At 45.7% G+C, this 24,698-nt stretch overlaps 1 protein-coding gene across 1 annotated transcript in view; it reads left to right on the forward strand.

Annotated features, from left to right (window-relative positions):
- The first annotated feature begins 3,945 nt into the window (after nt 1-3,945).
- NUDCD3 (NudC domain containing 3) overlaps nt 3,946-24,698 on the forward strand; it is a 69,284-nt gene continuing 48,531 nt past the window's right edge. The window contains exons 1-2 of the mRNA XM_043871957.1: nt 3,946-4,347; nt 9,926-10,236. Coding sequence (XP_043727892.1) covers nt 4,156-4,347; nt 9,926-10,236 — 503 coding nt within the window. The 5' untranslated portion in view covers nt 3,946-4,155. The remainder of the gene's footprint in view (nt 4,348-9,925; nt 10,237-24,698) is intronic.

Raw genomic sequence — 24,698 nt, forward strand, 5'->3', positions numbered from 1 at the left:
CCGGCACCAATGCCAACACAACACTCCACTTGTTTCTGGGAGGGAGGGGAGTGGGGTTATAGATTGTTATCCCTTTTTAAAAAATACTTTTTTTAAAAATAAAACTTTTTTATGTTAGAATAGTTTTACAGGAAAATTACAAAGATAATACAGAGAGTTCCTGTATGCCCCCCGCCCGCCCCCAAAAATTTACCCGAGTAACACATTAGTGTGATACACTTGTCAGTGTACCATGGATGAACCAGTACTGACAATTACTACTAACCAAAATCCATATTTTGCTTAGATTTCCGTAATTTTACCCAGGCTCCTTTTTCTGAGCCAGGATCCTGTCCAGGACACTCCACAACACTCGGTTGTTATGTTTCCTTAGGCTCCTTTCGTTTCTGACAGTATGTCAGGCTCTCCTTTTCTTTGTTTTGGTGACCTGGACAGTTGAAGACTGGTCAGCTTTTTTAAAGAATGTCCTTCAAATGGGGTTTGTCTAGTATTTCTCCCGATTAGACAAAAGTGATGGGTTTTTCGGAGGGAGACCACGAGGCAGAGAGCCGGTCTCAGCCCATAGTGTCAAGGGTGCCTGCAGTCACCATAGCTGGTCGCTGTCACGCTGACTGTGACCGCCTGGCTGAGGTTGTGTCGGCCAGGCGTCTCCTCTGTACACTTGCACCTGTCTGCACGCTGCACTCTTTGGAGGGAAGTTGCTATGCACAGCCCACACTTAAGGGTGAGTGGTTATGCTCTACTTCCCGGAGGGTGGAGTGTTTGCATAAATTATTTGGAACTCTTCTGAACAGGAAAATTGTTCTCCTCCATTTATTATTTATTCAGTATGCTATCTTTATCAGTATGGAACCAAGGATGCTCAGTTTTTACTTTGGGTTTTGATATAGTGACTATTTGCTCCACATTTGGCCATTGGGAAGTCTTCCAGTTGGCTCCTAGGTCCCTTTGACATATTCCCTTCACTGTGGGTTTTTTCCCCTCTTTGTGAGCACTTCCGTACTTCCTGACATTATAAGATGGTACAGGCTCAACTTGTATATTTCTGTCTTAGTCCTAGAGTGAGCCATTTCTCTCAGGAGTTCCAGCCCTTCATCTGGAGATAAGTTTAGAAATCAGGATCTGGGTGTTCAGTGTGTGTTGCTGCTGGGGCTTTGTTGCTTCTGATCCTCTCAGCTGAGAGAGCAAGGGCATACATATGTTAATACTGACCTGTGTATGTACACATTTCTAGAAATATTTCTATGAAAAGCCATCTGTATCTACACTAAAAAGGAGTTTATGCTGATGCCTCCAGTTCTAACCCATAACCACATGAATCATTCCAGACTCCTTTCTTGCTTCTCTGGAGCCTCTCATGCCACTAAAGAGAAGCCGGGCTCCACCACCCTCACCATTTACTTAGTTGTTGATTACCTTTACGCATATGGAGGAGTCTCAGAAATGATAACCTACACTCCTGTGGAAAACAACTTTAGAATTTAGTGTTTACGTGCAATTCCTTTTGCCTTTAGTCTTACAGACACCATTCCTTTCCAGAGTTACGTGGGTTAGCATCTTTCAGATGGGGTCAGTATCCCTTTCAGAGAAGCTGCTTTATACATTTAAAAAATATTTATTTATTTATTTTTGGCTGAGCTAGGTTTTTGTTTCCGCCTTCGGGCTTTCTCTAGTTGCAGAGATCGGGGGCTACTCTTTAGTTGTGATGCATGGGCCTCTCACTGCAGTGGCTTCTGTTGTTGTAGAGCACAGACTCTAAGTGCATGGGTTCAGTAGTTGTGGGGCACAGGTTTATTTGTTCTGCAGCATGTGCAATATTCCCAGACCAGGCATTGAACTCGTTTCTCCTGCATTGGCAGGATTCTTGACCCCTGGACCACCAGGGAAGCCCTTATACATTTTTAATATAGTTAGATTCCTGCATCACATTCTTTATTCCATTCTGATTTTACAAAATCACATGTGTAAAAGTTTGTTGGGGGTATTCAGGAGAACATGATCCCTGGTTGACCCTCTAGCTAGACCCAGGCAATGGAAGACTCCTCACCCTTTCCTCTGTCCTTGTAATGTATGCTCTGCCTACCATTCCCTCAGCAACAGTTGTTTTCAACAACATCTTCCTCTCTCAATACCTTGAGAGAGGAAGATGTTTTTGAGCCCATCTGGACAGTGTATGTGATTGAACCCAGTTAAGGTGTCTGTATAAACATTTACGATTCTGGCAAAGTGGACGTGAAAATATACTGGTCTTGGGGCTGCCCAGGACAAGTCTTGTAACTTTCCTTGCTTATTAAACCTCCTACCTACCAGTCTGAAGTGGTCTGCCTCTTTCTTCCATCTCTCCTTGCTCTGTGTATACAGAGACTAGATTGTGAACAAAGATCCACTCAAAGTATTAGGACAGACCAACAGATATTAATGTGACAAAGTAGGAGACATTTATTGATACAATTTCAGATTTCACAGTGCAACTAATCTTTAAGAAACTACAATTTGTTGAATGTTGGTGTAGTTTCCAAGAATAATACTCACATTTATTTAAAAAGGCAATTAAACTGCTATTTGTATAAGACTGGGTTTCTCATATTTCAATCAAAACACCATACTGCAATGCAGTGAACGCAGCAGATGTGAGAATCTGGCTGTCTTCAATTCAATTAAGCTAGATAGTAAAGAGATTTGCAAAAGTTTAAAAGGCTGCTTTATTTCTCATAAACTTTTTTTTTTCTCATAAACTTTTACTGCTCTGAAGAACATTATTCCTTTACAAAAATATGTTAACATGTTTTTATGGTTACTAAAATGCATAAATAAATATTTAAACATTTTCTGTTTTTATGTCCAATATGGTATGTCCAATAAACATAATACACATAAAATTTATGGAAGACTCCAAAGAGTCTTTGATATATTTTTAAGAATGAAAATGGGTCTTTTTTTTTTTTTTCTCCTTTTGGCCATGGCCACACTTGTGGGATCTTAGTTCCTGGACCAGGGATTGAACTTGGGCACTCTGATGTGAGAGTGCAGAGTCCTAACCACTGGACCCTCAGGGAATCCCCTGTAAATAAGTCCTAAGTCCAAAAAGTTTCAGAACGCTGCTCTACAGCAGTTTATCTGAGTTTGACTTTGTTTACAATCCATTAGAGTCCATACACTATTAAGATACATGTTAACTTTTAGATTTCAGGCCAGTAGCAATGCAAATCATTTCTATCCACTAGGAAAGATAATCTACATCATTTTATAGGACACCAGCCAGCTTTGTATCCAATCTAGCCATCTTACTCTGTTTTCTGAAAGAGTTATAAATACCCAGTTTCTCGAAAAGCTTCTCAAACTAGCTTTATCATATCATTGGTTACTGTTAATTAAAATGGATAAATCTCTGACGTGTTCATTATATATTTGAGTGTTATGTTTTGAGTTTCAGATTATGCATTGACAGACCCTTAGAACACGTACACATGCTGTCTGTGTATATATATACTATGCGTACACATGTATATACTATACACACATATATATACGTATACGTATATTTTACAGCACGGCAGACCAGATTCTCTATTCTGCATCTAGCTCTTTCCATTTAATACTGGTACATGCACTCACTTGACAATCTTGTCTTCTTTTATTTATGCATATCACCTTGCATTTCACCCACGACTACGTTAGTAACGGTAAACACACCAACAGAAAGGTCGCATTTTCCTCTTTGGACTCGCAAGCAAGAGGTTCTCGCTGTCCCGCCTTGCTTCTGGACATCCAGTCTGGAACACAGCCCACAAACCACGTGACAACAGCATGGCTCACGTAACAATTGTTGCCGGCGCTACAACTCTTCCGCCAGTTTCCAACATGGCCACTAAGCGCCCTCAATGCCGCAGCCCCGGGCCCTCTTGCTCTTCGGGGCCCACTTCTGCTCCTCAGCCAGACCGCCCCAGAAGCCCGGGGGCAGTAGGGGCGGTGCCCGGGTCCAGTCGCTCCAGCGCAGTCCAGCCCAGCTCCGCCGCGGGGGCGAACAAGCGCGGGCCGGAAGTTTCCCGGGCGCACTAGCGGCCGGGGCCGTTACTGCAGAGCACCGGAAGTGGCCATAGGCCGGCGTCCGGGCCGCGCCCGCAGTGAGTGAGCTTTCCTCTGGCCGGCGACGCCATGGAGCCTGGGGCGGCCGAGCTGTACGATCAGGCCCTGCTGGGCATCTTGCAGCACGTGGGCAACGTTCAGGACTTTCTGCGTGTGCTCTTCGGCTTCCTCTACCGCAAAACGGACTTCTACCGCCTGCTGCGCCACCCGTCGGACCGCATGGGCTTTCCCCCGGGGGCCGCGCAGGCGCTGGTGCTGCAGGTAACGCGCGGCGGGCGGGAAGCTCGGGGTGAGGTGGGGGAAGATCGTGATCGTGGGAGCCCCGACCCCCACAAGCCCGCTCCCGTAGTCCTTGACCCTCTGGGAGCTCAGGCTGCTGCGAGCCCACCGCTTCTTTCGCTGCCGACCTCAGTTTATGCTCTGGCGCTTCCCCCGACCCGCCTCCTGCGGCCGCGGCTTCTGCGGAGATGCTGATCTGATATCAGTTTACTCCTGTGAGAGGTGCCGGCTCTAGAATAGCCCGGTCCGATAGGGTGCATTTGGATATCAGAAGCTCAGGGCCCCGGTCACCTCCAGCAGCGCGTAACCCTTCGAGTGACAAGGCCGGCCAGTCAGAGAATGAAAACAATGCAGGCTAGACTGGGGAATGGGCGGCGGCAGCACGGACACCTGCACACCCCAGAACTACGACTGCTGGACGAGGGGGAGGCTGTGTGATGGGTGTGGTTCTTTTATTTGAAATGTGACTTTTCACGTCAAAGACAGTCATAGTATAATAGTACTTAATAAGTTTACATATGAGCGTATATCTGTGCATCCCAGGTTAAGTTTATGTTGGAGGGTATCATTCACTGAAGTTGACGGGGTATTTGAAATGTAATAAGCAAGAGTTCACACACTCAGCCACCGCAGGCACTGGAGATACACTGGTTATGCGGATGGTTAAATAATGGTTTCTCTGCTTGGGACACTTACGCTATACTTAAAGAGACGAAATACAGTAACAGGGACCTTTGCCTGTTACCTGACAGAGCCATTGGAAGGAAATGAATAGAAATGATCTTTTGGAAATGAAGACAAGTTTTGTAGAGGAGGTGGAATTTTGATGGGATCGAAAGAGCATACTCAGTCAAGCATTGAGCCAGGAACCTGAGAAAGTAGAAATTCTGGTGATACCTCTCACTGTCGTCTAGCACTTTACAGTTTATGAAGTGATTTCAAAGGTTTATCTCGTGAAGTCTTGCTGCTCGCTTCAGGTTGGTCCGATATTACTTTCCTAAGTGCCTGTATGAAGAAACAAACGCTTAAAATGTTTGAATAACTACCAGAGATACTATGGTCAAATGAGGAGTGAGGTTGGTATTCAGTTTGAAAACTTAAGGCTGTTGCTCATCCTTGAAGTGGTTAAGTACCATCCAAGTGATCAGAGAGCTGTGTGTCAGAGATGGTTTTTAGCAAATCCTTTGGCAAATTAATAATTTCACAGAAGCTTGTGAAATAGATAAGGTTGAATTTTATGTGGCAGATGAGGGTGCCAGTTCAGCAGATCAGGTGGTTTGATTTGACCAAACTCATCATAGAGCTATAGCTCAAAACTTCATTTTTCCGATTCCATATTTTTCTGTTCTATTATTTAACCAGTCCATTGTAGAGTGGCAACACTTTCATCTAGGGTGATCTTTTGCAGAAAAAAGAAAGGAACATTTACCGAGCACCTAGTATGTACTAATTATTATGTAATTTTTTATCGAGGTTGTCATTTGTTCTTAACAACCTGAAAAGGCTGATCTTTCTCCTTGTTTTACAGATGAACTGACAGAGGTAATTCATGAATCTGGTAACAGTATGTAAGACACCTACTATGTTTTAGACACTCTCAAAGGTTAAGACTTGGTGAACAGTTTAGTAAAGTGGAGGTGGGGAACAAGGCAGAGAGAGGGGTGGGATGGGCCAGAGGTGACCCAAGGTTTCAGACCAGGGCACAGTAATAATGGTAATGCAGTCACTGAACTGTCACCTGAATTTAGGGGAAGAAGCTTAGTTTTAGACAAGTTGAATTGGAGATTGCAGACAGAAGTCTCTGTCCATAGGCTGTTGAATTGTGGCACTGAAGCTCATGGGAGGTAGAAGAAATCTGAGTGGTTTAAAGGAGAGGAGCTGAAGGTGGAGGAGCAGGGCAGAGAGAAGGTGCCTTTGGAGGGAAGGACCCCAGAGAAGGAATTGGAGAAGCAAGAGGCTGTGGGAGGGGGAGGGGGATGGAGGGAAATGGGCAGGGCAGTAAATTCCATGGAAACCAAGAGGGACAATTTCTGGCAGGTAGTTAAGAGGAGTGTAGTGTTTTCTGAAAGTGGTTCTCAGTCATCAGCATTGCTCAAGGAACTTTAAAAGAGCAGATATCCCCTGGTTATTTTGGTTGAGTTCAGTTCAGTTCAGTCACTCAGTCGTGTCTGAGTCTTTGTGACCCCATGAACTGCAGCATGCCAGGCCTCCCTGTCCATCACCAACTCCTGGAGTCCACCCAAAACCATGTCCATTAAGTTGGTGATGCCGCAACCATCTCATCCTCTGTCATCCCCTTCTCCTCCTACCCTCAATCTTTCCCAGCATCAGGGTCTTCTCAAATGAGCCAGCTCTTCGCATCAGGTGGCCAAAGTATTGGAGTTTCAGCTTCAACATCAGTCCTTCCAGTGAACACCCAGGACTGATCTCCTTTAGGATGGACTGGTTGGATCTCCTTGCAGTCCAAGGGACTCTCAAGAGTCTTCTCCAACACCATAGTTCAAAAGCATCAATTCTTTGGTGCTCAGCTTTCTTTATAGTCCAACTCTCACACCCTTACATGACCACTGGAAAAACCATAGCCTTGACTAGACGGTTGAGTAGATCAGGGTAAATCCTGGGGAGCTGTTCTTTTATTCACAGAGGCATTGGGCAGTGGGGTGCTTGGGGGTCTCTTCAGAACTCAGGCAAAGAGAGTTTGGATGGGAGAATTGTAATGCTTCATTCTGGAACTCCTGTTTTTCCCTGATATTTTGGGGTATGGGATGTTTGTGTGGTTTAAACCTTCTTCAGCTTTTCCTCCCAGTTCTAAGGGCTTGCACAACCTGGCTGTACAGTTTGAAGGACCTTCAGCAGGAAAGATGCATGTGGAAACTGTATTCCACTCCCTTATTTATTAGTATATTTTAAGCAAACAGTAATTTAGACTGACATTTTGTTCATTTCAGTTGAACCTGTGTTTCTTCTGCAGTTCAGTTTGGGAACCCTGCTTAAAAGGTTACCCCCCCACCCCACCTCCCCATGAGAGTCAGGAAAGCTAGCTCTTTTTGCTCCTCCCTGAGCTTCTTGGGAAGTCTTGGGAGAATCACTGTCCTCTGTCAGTTGAGAAGGTTGACTGGAGGTCAGGGACATGTCTTCCAGCTCCGCAATCCAGGATTCTGAAATGAGTGCTGAGGTCAGCGGTGATGTGAGAGGTGAAGCAGGTGTCATCTTAGAGGAGGCGGGGGTGCTGAGTAAGCAAGGGCAGTGGGGGCCACAGTGTCATCAGGAGTATGAGGCTGGGGTCCAAGGGAGGTCCCCAGTGTTAGGAGAGAGCCCTTGCTGTTACTTCTTTTCTGGAGTTAATATGAAGATGTGGTGTGTCAGGAAGATGAATGGCTCTGAGGGCAGTGGGTCTGGTGTCTGGTGTCAGTGACATGGGTGTGAGAGGAGTGAGTCAGGGCCTCAGGTTCTCTGGAGAAGCAGAGATAGGTACTGTTTCTAGTTTTTAACCTTAGGATTTCCCTTGCCTTCCTCTGCCTACATTTCCTTTCAATGTTTAGTGTGCTTCCTGTATAATTTTTTACTTTCTTCTTTCATTGGCAGGATCTTGGGCAAGTTACCCTCTGAGCTTAGTTTTCCCTCATCTTTGAAATATCAGTGCTATCTTCCTGACAGCATTTTCCTGAGCGTTGTGAGAGAATGTTTATAAAAACACTGACATTGTAATTTCTCTTGTTCTGTCTTCTTGCCCAGTGCACACAGCAGTTATTTAGCCCCTGTCTGCATTCTAACCCTTTGGAAACTGACTCCTACACACTTTAAAACACTTTTATTTTGTTAACACTACTTTTTAGAGTAGTTTCAGGCTCAGAACAAAACTGAGGGGAAAGGACAGAGATTTCCCATTTACTCCCTGCCGCCCCCACCCCCACAGCTTCCCCTGGTGTCAGTGTCCCCCACCAGAGTGGTGCGTTTCTTACAATGGATGGACCTGCATTGACCTATCATAGTCACCCAAACCCAGACTTGACTTTGGAGGTCATTCTTAGTGTTGTTCACTTTATGGGGTTTGGACAAATGTATCATGACATGTATCCCTCATTATGACATCACACAGTATTTTCACTGCCCTAAAAAATCCTGTGTAGTCTTACCTGTTCATTCCTTTCTCCCCTCAACCTCTGGCAACCACTGGTCTTTTTATTGCCTCTAAACTTTTACCTTTTCCACAGTATCATATAGTTGGAATCATACATTGTGTAGCATTTTCAGATTGGCTTCTTTTACTAATATGCATTTAAATAACCTCCATGTCTCTTCATGGCTGATAGCTCATTTCTTTTTATGGCAGAATAATATTCCATTGTCTGGATGTACCAGTTTGTTTATCCCATCATTTATTGAAGGATATCTTGGTTGCTTCCAGGTTTTGGCTGTTATGAATGAAGTTGCTATATACATCCGTGTACAGGTTTTTGTTGGTACATGTTTTCAAGTTCTTTGGGTAAATACCAAGGAGCACGGTTGCTGGATTGAATGTTAGGGTCTCCTCTCACCTACTTTTCAAGGTGGATCTTCTGGCTTTTCTGCCTCCAGCTGCCGAAAGAGATATTTCTTGATGAGCCCACCTCTTGGCGCTGTGACATTTCCTCCTGTCGTTCCTCTGGAAGAGGTACCTTTCATTCAAGGTCTGATTCAGACCCCCTTCTTCTAAGAGATGTCCTTAGCGCTCTCTTGCCAGAATGCTCATTTGCACCCACATTCCGATGGCATCACATGTATTTATCACAGCCTTTCCTGTCAGACTTGTCATTTCTGGGTCTGTCCTGGCTATACTTGAGGGTTATGTGCTCCCTTGAATAGTGCATGCAAAATGTCATTTTCCCGTGCACTTGTTGGATGGAGAGTTGCAGCACTTTTTTGGGTGTGACTGGGTCCCAGGGAAGATTAATGACTGATCCACATGCCAGAAAGTTGAGTTCTTCAAGGGTGGGAGCTGTCGTTGGAATTTGGTGCTCCTGGCAGGTTGTAGGCACGTTGCGAACGTCTTTTGAATTCCCAGGGCAAGACCTGCACTGCCCCTCCTCCCATGCAGTGTAGGAAGATAGCAGCAGTCCAGCGAGCCGGCCTGTATTGTGGATTGAAATTCAGCTCATTCTCCATCTTCCCTTTTTGCATCTGAGTTGTTGGTGCCTTTATAGCTCTCAGCACCAGGACAGTGGGTTCTTTGCATTTGGAACAAGACTCTCTGGGGCTGTAGAAGTAATGACAGATGAGACCATTTAGTTACGCATCCTTTTGACGTAAATGTTGGGCTCATAGGTGTATAAATATTGTGAGCCTTGGCTTGTAAAAGTTTCACTTTTTCGTTGATGTTGGAATTCCCCTGTTAAAGATTGTTTTCATAGTGGCTTTTGGTGAAGCTGAAGTGCATTTCCATTTTGCCAGTGGGAACATTTTCTTATCTATTGCTTTTTCATTCTTTTTTTTTTTTTTACCAGATTTTGCTGTATTTCTGCAGAATGTGTGATACAGTACTGGCAGATGAACTCAACACTGAATTGCTGTTTGATTTTAGGTATTCAAAAGTTTTGACCACATGGCCCGTCAGGATGACGAAAAGAGGAGAAAAGACCTAGAGGAGGAAATCAGGAGGAAGGAAGAAGAGGAGGCCACGGCGGCGGCAGCTGCCACAGCGGAGCAGGGGCCAGTTCCGGCCCCGGTTCAGGAGGTGGAGGTAGACTCCACCGCAGACTCAGGTGGGCCTCAGGAGCCCCCAGGCCCACAGGGCGCCGTGCAGGAAGTGGCTGTCGGCTCTGGGGAGGCAGAGCCGCCGGGAGCAGATGCTGGTGCTGCTGAAGTCCCCAGGGAACCACCATCTCTTCCCAAGTAAGGATTTCTACTTGCTGCTTCTTTCTTTTCTTTTTCTCTCCCCCCATCATGGTTTATTATGAGACACTGAATATAGTTCCTTGTGCCATACAGTAGGATCTTGTTGCTTATCTGGTTTATACATAGTAGTATGTGTCTGGTAATTTAACCTTATAACTTATCTTCCCTTCTCTTTGTTAACTGTAAGTTTGTTTTCTGTGTCTGTGGGTCTGCGCCTGCTCTGTGTATAAGTTCATTTGTATCTCTTTTAGATTTCACGTATAAGTGATATCATATGATATTTGTTTTTTTTTCTGTCTGGCTTACTTCACTTGGTATGATAATCCCTGGGTCTGTCCATGTTGCTGCAGATGGCATTATTTCCTTCTTTTTTTTTCTTAATAGCCCAGTAGCATTCCATTTTGTGTGTGTGTGTGTGTGTGTGTGTGTGTGTGTGCATCACATCTTCTTTATCCACTCGTCTGTTGATGGACATTTGCATTGCTATCATGTATTGGCTGTTGTAAACTGGGGTGCATATGTCTTTTCTGATTAGAATATTCTCTGGATATAGGAGTGGTATTGCTGGATTTTGTGGTAACTCTATTTTTACTTTTTTAGGGAACCTCCATAGTGGCTGTACCAATTAACATTTTCACCAACAGTGTAGGAGGCTGACCTTTTCTCTACATCCTCTCCAGCGTTTATTATTTGTAGGTTTTTTAGTGATGGCCATTCTGACCAGTGTGAGGTGAATACCTCATTGTAGTTTTGATTTGCATTTGTCTAATAGTGATTTGATCATCTTTTCATGTGCCTATTGGCCATCTGTATGTCTTTGGAGAAATGTCTGTTTAGGTCTCCTGCCCATTTTTCCTTTGGGTTGTTTGGTTTTTTTTGTTATTGAGTTGTATATTATTTGCCTATTTTGAAAGCTATAGGTCAACTAGTTCAGTCTTCTTCCTTTTTTTCCTCTGTAAGGTAAGGTAATAATCTGCCCACAGTCATATAGCCAGCTAAGAGCTTGAGCCAGAGTTAGAGCATTGGGCTCATAGAGTTTGCTTTCCCATGAGACCTGCTTATCCGTGTGGAAGTTTCTCCTCAGAGTCTTGATTCTGTTCTTCCCCTGCAGAAGTAACTGCTGAGACGCAGGCCTACTATCCTCTTGGTCTAAGGGATGCGTGAAGAAGTTGTCTGATACGGGGGACTGTGGACCCAGAGCTCCCCCCAGAGTCTGCCATTTAGTAAATGCATTACCTTGGGCAAGCAGGGTCACTTTTCTGTGTCTCAGTTTTCACCTTTGTAACGCAAAGGTGGTAATTACAGCACCTGCCTCACTGGCTGTCGTGACTATTGAACGAACCAAGGATCATACAGCTACTGAGTGGTAGGGCTTCAGTCAGGCCCTGTGTTGGTACTTGTCTTCACTTTTCAGAGATTGTGCTTCCTGGTGCTTCTCTGCCCCTGTTTGGGTGAGAAGAGCTGATACCTCCTAGTGTGTGAGCTGAGGCAGTGTCTGAAAGAGCACACTGCCCCTGGCCAGTTTCTGTTTTTAGGCAAATCTGCTTTCTTTCCTCTTTAATAGGACTGCTCCCTGCCCTTTCCTGCCTCATCCCTTCTAATTTAACTTCCCTTCTGTTCTTCCCTCTCCTCGCACTCTGCCTCTGATCTCTTCTGGGGAAAATGAATTTTGTGGAGACAGATTGGGGCAAGACAGCAAGAGTCTGAAAGTCTGAGGTCGATTGCATGGAGGATCAGTGCCCATAACCACCATGTGTTCAAGGGGCGTTAACTGTTTGTGTGAGAAACGCCTGGAAGGAAATACATTATGAGTGGACTTGTGAGTGGTTTTCATTACCTTTGTTCTTCCTTACTATATTTTCTAATTTTTCTACAATGAGTTGTATACTGTGTTTTACTCATTTTTTTGCATTCTTTTTATAATGTCTAAAAACTCTGTTAAAAGAGGGGCTTGTTTTTGACTCATGAATAATAGATTAGAATAGCTGCCTTGTTGTTTTGCAGAGACCCTATTCTTAGACCAATGAGTTGTGTTCTGGGTTAGTATCAGCGTTGGTTTTGTGAATTCTACCCTGGTGTAAGTATAGACTGAAGACTTGGGTGTGTTCCAGAAAACCTTAGACTGGTGCTACAGGCTTAGTGGTTCCAGGGACTGAACCTTCTTGGCCTTCAGGTAATTGCTGATTTTCTATGAACGAAATAAGAAATTGTGGTCCAGATCTCTAACTCGATCTGAAAGGCAGTGCTGGGGCAGATCTGAAATGGAACATGAAAGCCATCCTTGTCCCCCAAGTCCTTACAGTCAGTGCCCGAATAACTTATCCTGTGAACTGTAGATCTGGAAAGTGAAAGAAAGAAAGTGAAAGTCTCTCAGTGGTGTCCGACTCTTTGTGACCCCATGAACCTGCCAGGCTCCTCTGTCCATGGAATTCTCCAGGCCAGAATACTGAGTGGGTAGCCGTTCCCTTCTCCAGGGGATCTTCTCAACCCAGGGATCGGACCCAGGTCTCCTGCTTTGCGGGTAGATTCTTTACCATCTGAGCCATCAAGGAAGCCCTGTAGATCTGGGGATTCTTGTAATTAAATAACCTAGGACAGTTACTCTTTAGGTAGCCACACAGAGGCACTGCCTTTCCTGGGCACCCTGTCCAAAAACCAGTCACCTGGAGTCTGATTTCCAGTTTGAGATGATTGATTTCTGATTCCTCCTTCTTGCTACCCATTTGCTAGTGGTTCTGGCCAATATTGGGTAGTAGTGATGGCAACTTCTCAGTCTACAGGCAAATCATTCTTTGGAGTCAACTTGTCCCCAACCTAGGCCCTGCCAACCATGGGTTAAAGTTTGCATATACATAAAATAAGGTACAGATTTTAACACGTAAATCCACATGCCACCTCAGTGCTTAAGGTGCCCAGTTTTATCCCTTAGAGAAGAGAGCATTTGGGCACATAGATTTCCTTGTCCATACAAGATAGCTTTGAGAACATGCTTACTTTCTGCAGAGGAGCTTCCCAGTATGAGTTGTCTGAAGTGAAGATACTGTAAAAAGTTCTGCTTAGAGTCCCAGTGTTTCTATTGTACTTGACCCAGCGAACTGTGCTCAAAGGACTTTCCTGCTGGGAGACTTTCAGAAATGCTGATGACATTACTGTTGCTGTGGGAGGAGAGAGGGATGCAAGACCAGTAGCATCAACATCCTAATCGCTACATCAGACACCTCTCAGAGCGCCTGGTGGGCTTTGCCTCTTTGATCCCATCTCTGTGTCTGGTCCCACTTCGGTGGCTATAGGTCCTGCAGTTTCGCTCTGGATCTGCAGGTGTCGCTGTAGGCAAAACAGTGATAACTGCACTTGCTGGTGCTGGAGTGCTGACAAAGATGTCTGAAAGGCTGTGCTACCTCTGGCTTTTGTCTTTATAAAATCACGAACAGAATTTTTTAAAAAGGAGAAAAAGGAAAGAAAGCATTATTGGCCCTTCCACAATACAATCTTGAACTGCGCAGGTTCACCTATACATGGATTTTTTTCAGTAGCAAATACAGAATTCCTGAGTCCCTCCTGAGCTACCCATCTTCCTGCACAGGGAAGCAGACAGAAGAGAAGGGGGTGTCATGGAACTACTTGATGCGTTGACCTGTCTGGTAAAGTCCTGGTAGAAAAAGGGTGTGTTAGAATGCTGCTCAGTGCTTCTCTTATTTTGGGTGGCATGGCCTTTGTGTTCAGTTATTCCAGGGACCTAGATGCTTCTTGGGAAGGGGATGGTGTAATTTGGAAGAGAAGTTTCAGATTTCCAATAGTATTCTCAGCAGATGTTTCATCTTCATCACGCCTGGTGCATTTGCCCCAAGCAGAGCACATTCTTCAGTGCTTTTGTCCACTCAGCAAGGTCTTCCAGCACTTCTCTTCTGCTGCCTGCCACAGGTAACCGCGTCTCCTTTGAGTGTGTGTTTCATCTTACCATTTGTTTATGACTAGTTCTCACATCTTTCAGCGTTGGGCAGAGACTTATTCAGCTTGTCTCAGGTCCTAGCTCCATGTTAGGTGAGTGTCTGTTGCATGCTGAGTTCATTCCTTAGTGCCTCTCCTTTGGTTCTGCTCACCCATATCCTGTGACATCTCTGCCTTAGAGATGCAGAGGGCATCTCTGCATGGGCTGTCACAAGAGCAGAAAGGTGAAGTTTTCTGCCGGGGCATCCTGTCTGCGTGCAGTCACGCTTCCTGAGAGCTGGCTTCCTGGGTTTGTCTCTAAACAGGGTCCTTCCTTTGTTGGCCCCTGCTTTTTCAGGTGCCCATTGCAGGAGGCACTTTGATAGAGTCGCGTGGACATACCGGAATGCCACCCCAAGTACCCACCCTGTCGGCTTATGGTGAAGATTGACTGAGGTCAGTGTGTAAGACCTGATGAGCAGGAGTCCTGCACATAGTGAGCCCTCAAGTAGGTACTGTTCTTGGTATTGCTTTTCTTTACTTAAACAAGCACAGACTGTTTTTTTCTTCACTATAATCAGTGTAGGCTATTTGGATAACAAAGATAAGGGTATAAAGACAAGAAAAGAAAACATCCTACCATTTTCCCTTAATTTTATGGGATATTCCTATAATTTTTTTCTATGCATATAAACATGTGCATGCATGTGTTTGAACACACACACACAGAGTGCTTATAATATAGTTGTCTTACACTTGGCTTCTGTTTTGCTAAACATTGTATGCTAAGCATTTCCTGCATCCCTTTTGCTGATTTTGATTTATGTTGTGTGTGCTGTTGAGTGTCGTGTGTCCAAGAGGTTCTTTTGCTCGGATGAGGGTGTTGGCTGTAAACATGCATTTTGAGAATAGTAAGTGGAAAGCCAGAGGTCCAGGGATGTCTGCCTACTTTCTCCGTAGATGCAGCTCTCTGACCTCACTGGGGCTGTGCTGGGCCCGCCTGCCTCAGGGTCTGTTTTCAGTCTCATCCAGTATAGAAGCTGCTCTCCCACCCGGCGATTCACCCTGAAACTGCCCCTTCTCTAAGGAACCTCAGGTGTAAGAGGCCTCAAGGATTTGATTTAAATTGCAAGTCAAGAAAATATGATATAGGTTGTTTGCTAGAAGTATTTTTTTTCCTCTAGAAACATTATATTCCTGTTATCATTTTGAGATTCATTTCTAGCTTCTAGGCTTCATTTAGAAGAGGTTAGCCTGTATATCTTAGAGCAGTGACTTAAGTTTAGTGGATACTGAAGCCATATCATAAAAATGACTTGGTGTCCTAGCCTGTGAGAGTGAACATGAGTGTGTGGGGAAGGAGGGGGCCGGTGAGACTCCCCCAGGGAGCTTCCCCCACCCCCTGGAATGTGTACTTCAAGATGCCAGGGTCTGACGTTCTTCCTTTCTACCGACGGGGAATGGAGAGAGCAGTGTGAAGTGCTTTGCTTGAAACCATAGTTAGCAGGGAAGGCCAGAGTAAGGGGAATTGAAGCAGTACCCAGTGTGCTTTGGGGCCCAGATGTTCTCTTTGTTGTGTTAAGAAAAAAAAGAAAACAGCTATTATCAGAACTGTCTTGAGAGATACTTTTCAAAAGTAACACAGTTGGTTTCTATTTGAGTATTTTTTGGTAGCACTAAAGAAGTATAACTTTTTATGCTTGCTTTTTTTTTTCCTGTTGAAAAAAAAGTATATGCACCTTGTGAAAAATGTATTAAGTTGAATTAAGTACAAAGGGGAGAAGACGGAAGAATGTCACGGATCTGCATGCATTCACTGCCAACCCTGGCCCCCGGCCATTTCTCCCCCTCCTGTGTTATTTAGAAGTAAGTTTTACCTCATCATTTCATCTGTAAATGTTTTCAACCAGTGTTTAAACTTCCAGTTTTTCATAGTGTCATAATTTTTAAAAAAGTTTAAATCTGTAAATTAAAGGCTCCAACCACATATTGCTTATAGTTGACCCTCTGCTTTTTTTTTTTTTTTTTTGACCCTCTGCTTTTATATTCTCAAAAATTGTTTAAAAAATCAGGTTGTTGGTATGCTGAGTTTCCCACTCACTGATTATTATGTAGTAGAGTAAATTAGCAGTTAGATTTAGGGTAAACACTTTTGAAAGTTATGTGTGTACTGAAAATGAGTTCTCCCTAAAGGCAGCCATTGTCCATACTTTTGTAAAAACCTTTTGACTTTTATTTATTTTTAATTGGAGGATAATTAAATAATTAGATAACCAATGTTGTTGGTTTCTGCCGTACATCAACATGAATCAGCCATAGGTGTACCCCTCCCTCCTAACCTCCCACCCCATCCCACCCGTCTAGGTTGTCACAGAGCATCGGGGTGGGATCCCTGCATCATACAGCAAATTCCCAGTGGCTATCTACTTTATATGTGGAAATCTTTATGTTTCAGCTACTGTCTCAATTTGTCCAGTCCTCTCCTTCCGCTGCTGTGTCCACAAGTCTCTTCTCTATGTCTGTGTCTCTCTTGCTGTACAATATAGGTTCATCAGTACCATCTTTCTAGGTTCCATATATATGCATTTATATATAATATTTGTTTTTCTCTTTCTGACTTACTTCATTTTGTATTACAGACTCTAGGTTCATCCATCTCACTAGATGTAAAATTTTTCTGTCTTGTAAGCTTTTTATTTTTCATATTGATTTATATTTTCCCTGTTATTTATGATATGCTGTGTGGACTTTTAATTACATCCCTGAGCAGCTGACAAGGACTGAGTCTTCCTGTTGCCAGGTGCCCTTTTCCTGATATGCATTGTCACTGTCTTCCCAACTATGGGACTTTTAAGATGCTGATTCTTGGACCCACCCCTTGAGATCGAATTTAACCAGCCTGGGTGCCACCATGTGTCAGAATTTTCAGAAGCATTCTGGGTGAGTCTGCCTGTAGCTAAGGGTCAGACTTGACTACAGCCTTTCAGCTGTCTACCCTGTGGCTAGTGTCATTATTTAGTGAGTCTCCACAGGGAGTGTAGTTACGTTATTTCCAGTCTACCACCGTCACAAATGATGCTGCAGTAAATGTGCTGTGCCTGTACATGTTTCTTGGAACATGTGTATGAAAATCTGTTAGAGGAATTCCCAGAACAGGAATTACTGGGTCAGAGGGTATGAAGTGTATAATTTTGATGGATATTGCTAGAGTGGTCTCAGAGATGTAACAGTTTGTTCTGTCTCTGCCAGAATGTCTGATTGTGTGTACCTGACCCAACCTCAGACACCAGCCAGCAGCCCTAACACATTTCTTAACTGCTCTTACCTTTGCTCTGTCGGTTTTATTTAAAATGTGTTTTTTCCTCTTCTGTTCCATTTATTCATAAACACTAAACCATTTGTTCTATTTGTTTTTAGTATCGAGCTGTTTTATTTACCATGGCTTTATTGTGACACATTTTAATACTTGGTTTAATCCCTTGCCCACAGACTTTTCTGGTAAATTTTTCCATGTGAAAAATTCTGTTGAAATTTTCATTGGTAATACATTAAATATGTGTTTGGAATTAGACAGAAATGATGGCTTTACCTTATTGAGTCTTTCTGTCTAAGAACTGGGTATATTTTGTTTATTCACGTCTTGTTTTATGTTCTTCTGTAGAATTTTAATGTTTTTATTCAGCAAGTCCTGTGCACCGATACTGAATTCTCTCACTGTTTTGTAATGGTGTCTCAGTTGATTTTCTAGAAATATAAACTCTTTAGTTTTATTATAGTGTTTTAGTGACAACTGTGTTTAGTAATACATTATATACATTTTAAATGTTTTTGTAAATTCATTTTTTTCTCTCCCTTAAAATTTGTTGCTCTGAGCACCTAGAAGAGTGGAGCTGACATTTGCTCGAGGGGATGGGGTAGGGGATGGCTAGTGCTGAGGGTGACAGGTTAGGCTGTGGCTGCAGTCCTGTGCATGATGTCCGTGAGTGATGCAGGTGAAGTCTGAGGACGCTGGTGATCTTGGGTCTGGAACTCAGAGGGTGGGACGTAGGCGGGATTGGAGTTGGGAGTTTGAGAAGCATCAGTATATGAATAGGTCTGAAGCCACTGACTGGATGGGATCACAGACTGGATGAGGCAGTGAGTGTAGATGGAGAAGACATCCAAGGAGGGAGAGCTGGGACACTGTACATGAGGTGAGCGGGCGTCTGCCTTGGGGTCAGGAGAGTGGGGTGTGTGGTCAGGGGGTGCAGGCCAGGGCAGGGCAACCACGAGTGCCCTGTCACGAGGGCGTCACGTGCCGCACCCTCACATGGTGCATTCGCTGCTGCTGCACCGTTTGCGCGCTCTCTGCTCCACCCTGCGCATCCTTGGCCGCTCTTGTCGGTCGTCCCTCCTTTCCTTCGGGATGCACTCCTGACCTCTCCCCTGGTCTGTTTCTGTGGTTGGCTCTCCTTGGGCAAGCGCTTCTCTGGCTTCTGGCTCAGACCCTTGTCTCTGGCCCCTGGTGGCGGCTCCCATGCGTGTCCCCATGTAAACTGCCTTTTTTATGTCTTTAGCCCCCTATGTTAGTTTTCTCACCAGGGAAACCAGGAGAAGGGCAGTTGGCAGAAAGTGATGGAGGGACGGAGCCCAGCTTTCTGTTACTGTGTGCCCCTTGGCTCTATTTATCCTGTCCACCATGTGTCCAGTGCCTGCGACGTCCCTGGCACATAGCTGGTGCTTAGTAACCAGCCTAGTGAATGAGTGATTCATATTAAAAGTCATATTCAAAAGTGATAAACTTCTGAATTTTAACATATATAAATAAATTCCATTATCGAGTAACATTCAGGTTTTCTTGAATTTTCATAGAATTATGAAAATTTTCATAGAGCTTTCACATCTGTCTATGTTCTGTTCATCCCTGTCTTCTTTTATGGCAACTCAGCGTTCTGTAAACTCCCTGGTTGAGTCCTGTGTGACCATGGAGCCCTGAGTCCCTGTCTCTGTACGGAGAGGCCAGGCACTTAGCTTTCCTGCTGCTGAAGAACGCTTGAGGGACAGGCCCTGGGACTGGGCATGCAGAGCCCTGGTCTGAGCGGGCCTTGGGCTCTGTAGGCTGTACTGCAAGGAGGCTGAAGCAGGCCCCAGTTTTTAGTCTCTTTCTCTTAAGCCAGGGAATCTGTCCTCCTGTGGGTAAGAGAAATCCTTCTGGGAAGGCCACCATGTACGACAGGTGGGGGCTCAGCAGTTGGCTGACATAGGGCTCCACCTCCAAGTTCGCTTGGAGAAGCCCTGGAATAGGCCATCTCGGATGACTCAGCTTTGAATCCTTTGTGTCTGGTTGGTTGTGAGCTTGGATTCTGAGTTTCTCTTGAGGGTCAAGTCCCCGTCCCGGTCTTGATGATGTGGTGGAATGGGGTCAGTTGTTTCTTAGCTAAACAAGGGCCAGCGTGTGCTTTTGCATATAACTCTCAAGGTCTATTTATTTTGTGGTCTTTAAAAAAAACTTTCTATTTTAGATGATTAAGACCTGCCAAAAAAAGAAAAGTTGAAAAAACCACGCAAAGAATCCCATAGATCCTTCTGTCAGCATGCCAGATGTTTGTACCTCCTGTAACCAGGGGCTGCTGTGAGCACATCTGAAGACCTTGTTCCAGTTTCACCCATTGTTCCACTAGGGTCCTTTCTCCCTGGCCAGCATTGCATTTGTTGTCGTCACTGCATTAGGGGCACGTCTCCTCAGTCTCCGCTCTCTGGCACAGTTTCTTAGTCTTGTCTTTTGTGACCTTGACACTGTTAAAGAGTACTGACTTCTTTTTTTTTTTGCTTGGTAGACTGTCTCTCAGTGTGGTTTTTGTCTAATGTTTCATTTTGACCAGCTAAGGGGTGTCAGTGACTCCTTTTTTTCCTGCTGCTAAAGAGTTACTATTTTCCTCTTTGTAATTAATAAGTGTCTTGTGCAAGAGATACTTTGAAACTCTGTAAATATCTTTGTTTCTTCTCATACATTGCCCACTAATCTTAGCAACCATTGATTATTCTCTCCTGAAAGGTTACTGCTGTGGTGTCTGCCAAGTTGCGATTTCCCATTTGTATCCTTCTTTCCACATTTATTAGTTGGGATTTTATTGCTAGGAATGGCTTTTCTTCCTCCTTCACTCACTCATTCATTCATGCATTTGTTCCTGTGTGTTGGAGTGCCTTCCGGATGTTGACTCTGTAGTTATGACCCCCACGTCTTGTGTTGTTGCTCAGGAAGCCCGTCAGATGGACTTACCCTTTTGACACGTTCAGGTCATTTTCTGAGCACTTCTCTTCATGCCTGCGCCACCGGATGTTCCATGCCATCCTTTTGTGAGGTTGGCTTTTTCTCCGAGAGGCCTCGGGGTTTGTTTTTTGCATTTGTTTTTTTTTTTTTTTGCCTTGCCACATGTGGGAACTTAGTTCCCCAACCAGGAATTGAACCCGCTCGCCCTAAATTAGAACGTGAAGTCTTAACCACTGGACCACCAGGGAAGTCCTGGGCCTCGGGTTTTGATTGGAGAATGGTCTGAAATTGAGCATCTGGGCACCAGGTGTATTGTCACTGCTGGTGTCCTGGCTACCAGGCCTGGTTTATGCCCGTTTCCCGGTTTCTTTACCTCTGAAACTATCCTGCCCAACTTTTCACTTCCAGTGTTCTTCTCCGCACCGCCCCCCCCGCCCCTTTATAAAAAACTCATGGTATGGATTAAGAGTGTGCATCTTGGGAGTCAGAAACCCTGCATTCAGATGCCAGCTCAGACCTTGTTAAGCTCTCTGGCCTTCGGGCCTCAGTTTTCCCATATGTCAGATGGGGTGATGATTCTCAGCTTGAAGGGTTGTTGTGAGGATGAAGAGAGACAGTAAAATGAGAATGTTAGTTCAAGCGGAGGGCTCAGTTGGATTCTTTCACCCAGCAAGTGTTTATGGAGAGAATACATGTGTAGGTTTGTTTCAGGATCTGGGGCACGTGGGGCTCAGCAGCGCCAGGCCCGGTGGAGCCTCTGCCCGGCTGGTGCAGGGGCAGCGCCTTCGACGCCTCCTCCTTCCCGAGCTGCTTGGCGTTGGAGGGAGGCAGGGAGGGAGGAGTGGGCGCTTTACTGTCCCCAGCTAAATGAGCAGTCCCTGTTCTGTAAGTACGTTCTGCTTCCGACAGCAAACCCCACGCTGGGCTGTGGGTGACACTTTCATGTGTGGAGTTGGAAGGAACTACTGCCCTCCTCCGGCATAACCTTTCTGCCTTCCTTGGCCGGTTCTTCTGTGGGGTGGGGTGTAGTGGGGTCGAGTGTGACTCGCACTAAGAGCAGCGTGGGGGCTGGTGAGGGGGATGGAGTCAGTGCCCCTCAGTTTTCCATGAGCCCCCAGGTGCTTAGACAGAATCTTTTCTGTGGGGCAAGTCAGCAGGAAGTGCTGGTCCCCTAGCCCCTGCAAAGCCCTGTGCCTCGGGCAGCCACTCCACCCCCGCTAGCATCCCCGGGCAGGCAGGCTCGCTCCCTGGGAGCTTTCTGTTCTGCTGTTGCCAGAGTGTCACAGTAAGTGGGTAGGTAGGACTAGCTGTGACCTAAAAACACTTGAGCATTTTTCTGGGCGTCCCTGGGGCAAGCTGAATAAAGTAGGAGAAATGTCATTTCAAATGCTCATGTTCTCCCAGGAGAACAAACTTCCAGGTCTTTTCTGGCTTCTTGTTTCTGAAGGCAGTGCTGCTGACTCTGCGACCCTGGTGCCCACAGGCTGGCCCTGTGACCTTGGTACCTACTGGGTGACCCCATGACCCCAGTACCTGCATGTGGACTGCATGACACTTGTGCCCACGTGCTTGGCAGAATGGGTGCTGCACAAAGCGATGTCATGACAACTGGTTTCTTAACTTGCTTTGTGGGACCGCCCACCCCAGCCCACTCTGTTGGGTCCTGAATAAGAAAACAGAAAGAAGTCTGTTCTCCATCCCAAGAAAAACAAGTCCCCAACTCTCTGAAGAGCAAAAGCAGCAAGACACTTGGGAGTACCTCCCAGAGCCCAGGGTCGTGAAGGAGAGGGATGGCTGCCACACAGCACGGGTCTGTGGACGTGGGTGTGGCCCCTGTCCTCCGGCAGGTTGGCAGTGCCCTCTTCACGACCAGAGCAGGTCTCACTTGAACAGAAGTGTTCAGGTTTCTGCCACGGATGCTGAGGAGAGCCCTGCCGAGCGTGGCCCAGGGCTGGAGTCTCACTTGACCTGGCTGGCGGCTTCAGTTGGCTGCAGGGTCGAGGCTGTGCCCCTGGGTCCAGCGGTCGTTTCTTTACAGACTGCCTGCTTGTGCTGATCCCTTTCCCACTCTGTGGTCTTGAGGCCGTGGACCTTTGATTTTGCTGCTGCGGTATTTACTTAGATCTGCCTCCCTTTCTCTCTCCAGCCCTGATGCTCATGCTTAGTTGCTCAGTCATGTCTGACTCTGTGATCCCGTGGACTGTAGCCCACCAGGCTCCTCTGTCCATGGGATTGTCCAGGCAAGAATACTCCTCCAGGGGATCTTCCCAATTCAGGGATTGAACCCTGGTCTCCAGTGTTATAGGCAGATATTTTACTGTCTGAGCCACCAGGGAAGCCCCCCTCTAGCACTAGAACTTCCTTTTTCCTTAAAACTATTTTTTTTTACTGATGTTTTGAAAAATGCTATATGCAGATATTTAAAGAGATTTGAGCAGCAGAAAGGGGAGCCTTGGAACATCAGTCCTCCTCTCATCATGACCCTGCCTCCTGTTCTTTCCGCAGAGAGGTGTCTTCCCCCCAAGCATGAGCCAGTCACCACGGAGGAAGTCTGTGAGGATCCGTAATGTTTATTTATGCCTCTCCCCTACTTTTTAGAAAACAGATTATTTTTTTAGAGGAGTTTTAGGTTCACAGCAAAGTGAGCAGAGTACAGAGTTCCCACGCACCCCTGCTCCCACAGGCACAGCCTCCCCCACGTCGCCATCCTGCCTTTCAGATTGAATTTTTGCAGGGATGATAGCATGCTGTGTACACTGCTCTTCCCTTGCTTTTTCACACAGTGGCTCTTACAAATGTGTCCTCACCGGCCTCATCAGTGCTGCGTGTTCTTTGGCGCGGCCGCCTGGCGTGTTCCACTGTGTGAGTGGTTCTCAGTCACTCTGTTCTGTCGGCCTTGTTTCTCATGGAGTCAGAGAACAGTGACCAAACAGACTGTGAGATTCTGAAAGTCCTCAGAGTGTCTTCAGAAGTAATACATATTCATTGAGGAAAATGAGACAGCTCAAAAGCCTAGGAGTAGGGGTTGTCTGTTTTCATGAGGTTTTTGGTCCGCAGGATAAAGAAGGACAGATTTGGGTCTCAGCAGGTACATGTTTCCGTGACTGGTGTGTCCTCGGGGCGTCCGTGTATCGTTGCTCTGTGCCACGTCACTGTCACCGGAGGTCGGTCTGGAATAGAGAAACATGGGATTTAACCCAGCTTCTAGTCCATGGGGCCTTTTCCTTTCTAGATGCTCTGCCCCTTGAGGGACTGTTACAGAAGCACTGAGTTCTCATATATTTCATCCAGAAAATATGTTCCTTTGAAAATTTGCATTAATTTTTATTTACACAGATAACTGAAGAGTATACTCAGAAACATAGATAAATCTTAGGCCCCATTTGACCACCCCGATTGCAGTGTGTTCCCAGAGACAACTACTTTCCTGGAGTTCACCCTTTGTGTTTCCTTTTTTTTTAATTTCAGTGATCACCAGTTTTAGTTTCTCAGCTGGCTGATGGATTTTCTAGAGTGCAGTATCCCTCCTGTCGCGGAAGGGTGATCGTGTCTGTTGTGGGGTCCTGGTGCCCTGTTCCCTCTGGGGCACACAGCAACGCTTCTTTCCCTGTAGAATTTGGTGGCCCCCATCCTGGGAAGCTGGCTTGTCTCAGGGCTTGGTGGTTCCTGATTTTGTGTTCCTTTTTGTGCTCCAGACTCCAGTTATCCTGTCTGTGAAGTCTGTCATTGATTCACAGCTGGTCTCAACAGTGTTTAGCAGGGCATGGGTGGCCTCGGCTGTACTGTGCCAGTCGCTGTTCTGCAGGAATGGCGCACCACTTCCTACGTGTCCCCAGATGTGTCCCCACACTCTCTGGGTTTGGTGCCACTTGGTTCATACTTTGTATGTGCTGGGAAGAGGGCAGGAGGTGAACTTGTAGTCTTTCTGTTGTCCTGCCCTCAGCACACTGGCCCTTCTTATTTAGGCAAGACCAGAGCTGGGTCTATCTCAGCATCTCTGACCCCTCCAAGCAGACTGGGGCTTGAAGCCTCCTACTCGGTTTGTTGCCTTTCTCCAATCCCTTTAGTCTCATGCACACTCAGGCAGGTGTGTAAGATACTTCCCCGAAACTGGTGGCCTCCTCTCTCTCTCCCCACCTGAGGCTTCTGTCACTCAGCCCAGCTCGTCGACAGTCACTGTGCTTTCTCTCCATTCCTTCTGTCCTGCAAACCTCACTCTGCACCGTTTTACTTCAGACTTCTCCCCAGGGAGCCGTCTCCCGCTCTCCCCGCCTGCCTCCAT

Source organism: Cervus elaphus, chromosome 18 (genome assembly GCF_910594005.1).
Source record: "Cervus elaphus chromosome 18, mCerEla1.1, whole genome shotgun sequence".
Lineage (NCBI taxonomy): Eukaryota > Metazoa > Chordata > Mammalia > Artiodactyla > Cervidae > Cervus > Cervus elaphus.